Source organism: Oncorhynchus kisutch, unplaced genomic scaffold (genome assembly GCF_002021735.2).
Source record: "Oncorhynchus kisutch isolate 150728-3 unplaced genomic scaffold, Okis_V2 Okis03b-Okis08b_hom, whole genome shotgun sequence".
NCBI lineage: Eukaryota > Metazoa > Chordata > Actinopteri > Salmoniformes > Salmonidae > Oncorhynchus > Oncorhynchus kisutch.
In genome coordinates, this window is record NW_022261980.1 from 596,027 (window position 1) to 603,526 (window position 7,500).

Genomic DNA, 7,500 nt, shown 5'->3' on the forward strand with positions numbered 1-7,500 from the left:
ACAGAGATCAACAGAGACCAACAGAGATCAACAGAGACCAACAGAGATCAACAGAGATCAACATAATCAACAGAGACCAACAGAGATCAACAGAGACCAACAGAGATCAACAGAGACTAACAGAGACGAACAGAGATCCACAAAGACAAACAGAGATCAACAGAGATCAACAGATACCAACAGAGACCAACAGACACCAACAGAGATCAACAGAGTCCAACAGAGATCCACAAAGACAAACAGAGATCAACAGAGATCAACAGAGACCAACATAGATCAACAGAGAACAACAGAGACCAACAGAGATCAACAGAGACCAACAGAGATCAACAGAGACCAACAGAGATCAACAGAGACCAACAGAGATCAACAGAGACCAACAGAGATCAACAGAGATCAACAGAGGTCAACAGAGATCAACAGAGATCAACAGAGATCAACAAAGACAAACAGAGAGAGAGGTGTGTTTGAGACAGACCTTGACAGTTCTTCCCGTTAGTAGAGATCTCAAAGCCGGCGTTACAGACACAGTGGAAGCTCCCCTCAGTGTTCACACACCTTCCGTTGTTACAGATACGACCGTTTGCCACACACTCATCCAGGTCTGAAACACACACAGGACATGATATTCTCACCACTCTGTGTTTGTGTATGTGTGTGTGTGTGTACAGTTGTGTGTGTGTTACCTCTGCACTCAGTCCTGGTAGCAGTAGACTGGAAGCCAGCAGGACACTGGCAGAAGTAGGATCCAGCCGTGTTCACACACTCTCCGTTCACACACGGGTTCCGCGCACACTCATCATCATCTGGAGAGCAAGAACACTCGTAAGAACCAAACTCTGTCCATCTGTCCCTACCACCCTCCCTCCCTCCCTACCACCCTCCCTCCCTACCACCCTCCCTACCACCCTCCCTCCCTCCCTACCACCCTCCCTCCCTCCCTACCACCCTCCCTACCACCCTCCCTCCCTCCCTCCCTCCCTCCCTACCACCCTCCCTCCCACCCTCCCACCCTCCCTCCCTCCCTCCCTCTCTCTCTCTCTCTCTCTCTCTCTTCCCTCCCTCCTCCATTGCTCCATCCCTCCTCCCCTCACCCTCCTGCCCTCTCCCTCCCTCCTCCATCCCTCTCACCCTACCCCCTCACCCTCCTGCCCTCTCCCTCCCTCTCTCCTCTCTCTTCCATCCCTCTCTCCTTCCTCCCCTCACCTTCCCTCTCTCCTCCCTCTCACCCTCCTCCCCTCCTCCCCTCCCCCTCCTGCCCTCTCCCTCCCTCCTCCATCCCTCTCACCCTCCCCCTCCTGCCTTCTCCCTCCCTCATTCCTCCATCCTCCATCCCTCTCTCCCTCCTCCCCTCACCCTCCTGCCCTCTCCCTCCCCCATCCCTCCCTCCATCCTCCATCCCTCTCTCCCTCCTCCCCCCACCCCTCCCTCCATCCTCCATCCCTCTCTCCCTCCTCCCCTCACCCTCCTGCCCTCCCTCCATCCTCCATCCCTCTCTCCCTCCTCCCCTCACCCTCCTGCCCTCTCCCTCCCCCATCCCTCCCTCCATCCTCCATCCCTCTCTCCCTCCTCCCCTCACCCTCCTGCCCTCTCCCTCCCCATCCCTCCCTCCATCCTCCATCCCTCTCTCCCTCCTCCCCTCACCCCCCCATCCCTCCCTCCATCCTCCATCCCTCTCTCCCTCCTCCCCTCACCCTCCTGCCCTCTCCCTCCCCCATCCCTCCCTCCATCCTCCATCCCTCGCTACCTCCTCCCCTCACCCTCCTGCCCTCTCCCTCCCCCATCCCTCCCTCCATCCTCCATCCCTCTCTCCCTCCTCCCCTCACCCTCCTGCCCTCCCTCCATCCTCCATCCCTCTCTCCCTCCTCCCCTCACCCTCCTGCCCTTTCCCTCCCCATCCCTCCCTCCATCCTCCATCCCTCTCTCCCTCCTCCCCTCACCCTCCTGCCCTCTCCCTCCCTCCCCCATCCCTCCCTCCATCCTCCATCCCTCTCTCCCTCCCTCCTCCCCTCACCCTCCTGCCCTCTCCCTCCCCATCCCTCCCTCCATCCTCCATCCCTCTCATCCTCCTTCCCTTTCCCTCCCCATCCCTCTCTCCCTCCTCCCCTCACCCTCCTGCCCTTTCCCTCTCCATCCCTCTCTCCCTCCTCCCCTCACCCTCCTGCCCTCTCCATCCTCATCCCTCTCTCCCTCCTCCCCTCCCCCTCCTTCCCTTTCCCTCCCCATCCCTCTCTCCCTCCTCCCCTCACCCTCCTGCCCTCTCCCTCCCCCATCCCTCCCTCCATCCTCCATCCCTCTCTCCCTCCTCCCCTCACCCTCCTGCCCTTTCCCTCCCCATCCCTCTCTCCCTCCTCCCCTCACCCTCCTGCCCTTTCCCTCCCCATCCCTCTCTCCCTCCTCCCCTCCCCCTCCTGCCCTTTCCCTCCCCATCCCTCTCTCCCTCCTCCCCTCCCCCTCCTGCCCTTTCCCTCCCCATCCCTCTCTCCCTCCTCCATCGATCCATCCCTCACCGATACACTCTCCTCGTGAGTCTAGTCTGAAGCCCATGTTACAGTCACAGCGGTAGCTTCCAGGGGAGGGGACACAGCGGCCATTCAGACACAGGTTCCTGTATACCGCACACATGTTAGTAGTGCCGGTACTGATGTTCTGGGTCTGGATGACTGGAGGGGGAGATGTAGTGGAGAGAGGAGGAAAGGAGAGAGAGGGAGAGGATGAGGGAGAGGGATGTAGAGGGGAGAGGGGAAGGAGAGAGAAGGAGAGAGAGGGAGAGGATGAGGAAGAGGGATGTAGAGGGGAGAGGGGAAGGAGAGGGAGGGAGGGAGAGGGGTGTAGAGGGGAGAGGGGAAAGGAGAGAGGAGAGAGGGGGAGAGGGGAGATGTAGTGGAGAGAGGAGTAAAGGAGAGAGAGGGAGAGGATGAGGGAGAGGGATGTTGAGGGGAGAGGGGAAAGGAGAGAGAAGGAGAGAGAGGGAGAGGGATATAGTGGAGAGAGGAGGAAAGGAGAGAGAGGGAGAGGATGAGGGAGAGGGATGTAGAGGGGAGAGGGGAAAGGAGAGAGAAGGAGAGAGAGGGAGAGGGATGTAGAGGGGAGAGGGGAAAGGAGAGAGAAGGAGAGGATGGGGGAGAGGGATGTAGAGGGGAGAGGGGAAGGAGAGGGAGGGAGGGAGAGGGATGTAGAGGGGAGAGGGGAAAGGAGAGAGAAGGAGAGAGAGGTATGTAGAGGGGAGAGGGGGAAAGGAGAGAGAGGGAGAGGATGAGGGAGAGGGATGTAGAGGGGAGAGGGGAAAGGAGAGAGAAGGAGAGGATGAGGGAGAGGGATGTAGAGGGGAGAGGGGAAAGGAGAGAGAAGGAGAGAGAGGGAGAGGGATATAGTGAGAGGGATATAGTGGGGAGAGGGGGAAAGGAGAGAGAGGGAGAGGATGAGGGACAGGGATGTAGAGGGGAGAGGGGGAAAGGAGAGAGAAGGAGAGGATGAGGGAGAGGGATGTATAGGGGAGAGGGGAAAGGAGAGAGAAGGAGAGAGAGGGAGAGGGATATAGTGGGGAGAGGGGGAAAGGAGAGAGAGGGAGAGGATGAGGGACAGGGATGTAGAGGGGAGAGGGGAGAGGGGAAAGGAGAGAGAAGGAGAGAGAATGAGAGAGAGGGAGAGGGATATAGTGGGGAGAGAGGGAAAGGAGAGAGAAGGAGAGGATGAGGGAGAGGGATGTAGAGGGGAGAGAGGAAAGGAGAGAGAAGGAGAGAGAGTGAGAGGGATATAGTGGGGAGAGAGGGAAAGGAGAGAGGGAGAGGATGAGGGAGAGGGATGTAGAGGGGAGAGGGGAAAGGAGAGAGAAGGAGAGAGAGGGAGAGGGATATAGTGGGGAGAGAGGGAAAGGAGAGAGAGGGAGAGGATGAGGGAGAGGGATGTAGAGGGGAGAGGGGAAAGGAGAGAGAAGGAGAGAGAGGGAGAGGGATATAGTGGGGAGAGGGGGGAAGGAGAGAGAGGGAGAGGATGAGGGAGAGGGATGTAGAGGGGAGAGAGGAAAGGAGAGGGAGGGAGAGGGATGTAGAGGGGAGAGGGGGAAAGGAGAGGGAGGGAGATGATGAGGGAGACGGATGTAGTGGGGAGAGGGCGAAAGGAGAGGGAGGGAGAGGATGAGGGAGAGGGATGTAGTGGGGAGAGGGGGAAAGGAGAGGGAGGGAGAGGGGAGAGGGGAGAGGGGAAAGGAGAGATAAGGAGAGATAGGGAGAGGGATATAGTGGGGAGAGGGGGAAAGGAGAGGGAGTGAGAGGGATGTAGAGGGGAGAGGGGGAAAGGAGAGAGGGAGAGGATGAGGAAGAGGGATGTAGAGGGGAGAGGGGGAAAGGAGAGGGAGGGAGATGATGAGGGAGAGGGATGTAGTGGGGAGAGGGGGAAAGGAGAGGGAGGGAGAGGATGAGGGAGAGGGATGTAGAGGGGAGAGGGGGAAAGGAGAAGGAGGGAGAGGATGAGGGAGAGGGATGTAGAGGGGAGAGGGGGAAAGGAGAGGGAGGGAGAGGGAGGGAAAGGGATGTAGAGGGGAGAGGGGGAAAGGAGAGGGAGGGAGAGGATGAGGGAGAGGGATGTAGTGGGGAGAGGGGGAAAGGAGAGGATGAGGGAGAGGGATGTAGTGGGGAGAGGGGGAAAGGAGATAGGGCGAGGGAGAGAGAAAAGGGGGGTGAGAGACAGAAAGAGGGGTTACCACATTACCACATTCATAGTCATAAGAGACACTTTATTACACATGCACCTCTAGTAATTATGTTGACCCACTACTGAAGGATTTCTTAACCACTAAGGTTTTAATATGACTCTGATTTTAACATGTGAGGAGGCTTCAGGGGTGAGAGGTGAGGGGTAAGAGGTCAGGGTACTACTTACTGGGTCCAGGGTATGGACCTGGTCCAGGCGGAGGCTGGAAAGGGATTGGTGGTCCTGGGTAGGGTGGTCTTGGGTAGATACCTGGGACCTGGGGAACTCCTGGTCTTCCCCCTCCCCCGCCTGGGAGAGGCCCTCCTCCACCTGGGAGAGTCCCTCCCCCGCCTGGGAGAGCCCCCCCCCCTGGACTGGTCTGCACCTGTGTGCACAGCTTCTGGTACTCATCTAGAGCAGAGAGAGAGAGACACATAGAAATATGACGAAATAGAGAAGAAACATCTACAGCTAAAGTGAAAATGATTGCTGATTGGACATGAGTACTGGGTCAGTACCTACCAGTCCCTGTCATGGGGCACAACTCAGGACTGGACCCGTCTGACCAGCAGCGCCCACTGTCACAGCAGCACTGTATCTTGGTCAGGAGCTGGGAGTTCTGGTTGGCACAACGCCCGTTCAGCAGGCTGGCATAGCAGTACCCACCCCGGGCATCTGGAGAGAGACAAAACCAGACAACACGTGTTTATACCAAACATATCCTAGAAATACCCACCATGGATATCTAGAGAGAGAACAGGCTATTGGGATTCTGAGTTAAGTGGGGTGAGGGGAAGGGAGTGAGGAAAGAGGAGAGAGGATGGGAGAGAAGGGGGAGAGACAGAGGAAGATGAGGGGAAGGAGAGGGAGGGAGAGAGAGAGGAGGGGATAAAGGAGGGAACAGGACAAACATCTCAACACAGGGCCAGAGCTTGTTGATGTTCATATTAATGTATAGTATTGGTGGGAAACAGATAGATATGTCTGGTCCAGCAGCTCTCTGTGGAGCGGAAGGCTCATAGCGAACATTCCTTCCTCACAAACATCCTCTCCTGGGGGACTGTGTGTGTGTGTGTGTGTGTGTGTGTGTGTGTGTGTGTGTGTGTGTGTGTGTGTGTGTGTGTGTGTGTGTGTGTGTGTGTGTGTGTGTGTGTGTGTGTGTGTGTGTGTGTCAATTTGACCACTCTGACCCAAATTCCTGCCGGATCCTTTTGAGTCGGACTGAACCGATCTGGTCCTGATTTACTGCTCTCTCTGGACATATTTGGAGGGGAGTTCCTGGTGTGTGTGTGTGTGTGTGTTGGCGAGGATGTGTGTGCATGTTCCTAACACGCACGGTCATCAACCCCCTGGCCAGTGGACCATTGCTGTTTCTCATTGGCACACACAAACGCACAAGCATACACACACACACAGACACACACACGCAAAACTGAATGCTTCCTCCACACTGTGTGACTACGCAGAGGCACCTGAGACAGAAAGTGTGTGTACAAACCAGTCTGACGTGATGTCTCCTTCAGACAAGAGAATATCATATATCCCATATATCAGGATACATCCAGTATATCCCTATTCCTGTCTGTCTCTCCATGATCCTGTCTAGTCAGGATACATCCAGTATATCAGTATCCCTGTGTGTCTCTCCGTGGTTCTCTCTAGTCAGGATACATCCAGTATATCAGTATCCCTGTGTGTCTCTCCGTGGTTCTCTCTAGTCAGGATACATCCAGTATAGTAGTATCCCTGTGTGTCTCTCCATGGTCCTGTCTAGTCAGTATACATCCAGTATATCCCTATCCCTGTCTGTCTCTCCGTGGTTCTCTCTAGTCAGGATACATCCAGTATATCAGTATCCCTGTCTGTCTCTCCATGGTCCTGTCTAGTCAGTATACATCCAGTATATCCCTATCCCTGACTGTCTCTCCATGGTCCTGTCTAGTCAAGATACATCCAGTATAGTAGTATCCCTGTGTGTCTCTCCATGGTCCTGTTTAGTCAGGATACATCCAGTATATCCCTATCCCTGTCTGTCTCTCCGTGGTTCTCTCTAGTCAGGATACATTCAGTATATCAGTATCCCTGTCTGTCTCTCCATGGTCCTGTTTAGTCAGGATACATCCAGTATATCCCTATCCCTGTCTGTCTCTCCATGGTCCTGTCTAGTCAGGATACATACAGTATATCACTATCCTAGTCTCCCTGTCTGTCTCCCTGTCTGTCTCCCTGTTTCTCTCTCTCTCCAGCCCCCTTGTCTACCCATGCTGGGTTTATTATAGTCAATAGATCAGCTGTGCTGAGAAGCAGAATGATGTGCTAGCAGAGGTAGAAGAAAGCAGAGGTGGAAAACAGACAAATGGCAACTGAAGAAGTGTCTGTCTGGTCTCCATACTAACAGACCTGTCTGTCTGCATGGTCTCTCATGGTGTGCAGAGTTGTGTTTAAGGCATTAGCCAGAGAGAGAGAGAGAGAGAGAGAGAGAGTGAGAGAGAGAGAGAGAGAGAGAGAGAGAGAGAGAGAGAGAGAGACAGGGAGAGGGAGAGGGTGAGAGAGACTGAAAGAGAGAGAGACAGAGAGAGAAAGCTCTTTCGCAGCTCCTATAATGAAGCAGCAGGAAGAAGGAGGTATGCAGGTATGCACAGTGAGCACAGTGTGACATTACACCCCCCATCTCCTCTACTCTGTTCTCCTTCACTCTGCATTCAGAGAAAATAGCTCATTGTAGTGGAATTAGAGTGAAGCGACTACTGACCTAAATACTAACGGCTGGAAGTCTGGACAACGTTCAACTCCCCTCTCTCTACCCTC

The 7,500-nt window shown here is 55.3% G+C and overlaps 1 protein-coding gene across 1 annotated transcript in view; it reads right to left on the reverse strand.

Moving 5' to 3' along the window:
* The window catches only part of fbn1 (fibrillin 1), a 126,016-nt gene that overhangs the window by 84,704 nt on the left and 33,812 nt on the right, over positions 1 to 7,500 (reverse strand). The window contains 5 exon segments of the mRNA XM_031812385.1: positions 479 to 604; positions 687 to 806; positions 2,511 to 2,663; positions 4,882 to 5,103; positions 5,215 to 5,367. Of these exon segments, the coding sequence (XP_031668245.1) occupies positions 479 to 604; positions 687 to 806; positions 2,511 to 2,663; positions 4,882 to 5,103; positions 5,215 to 5,367 (774 nt within the window).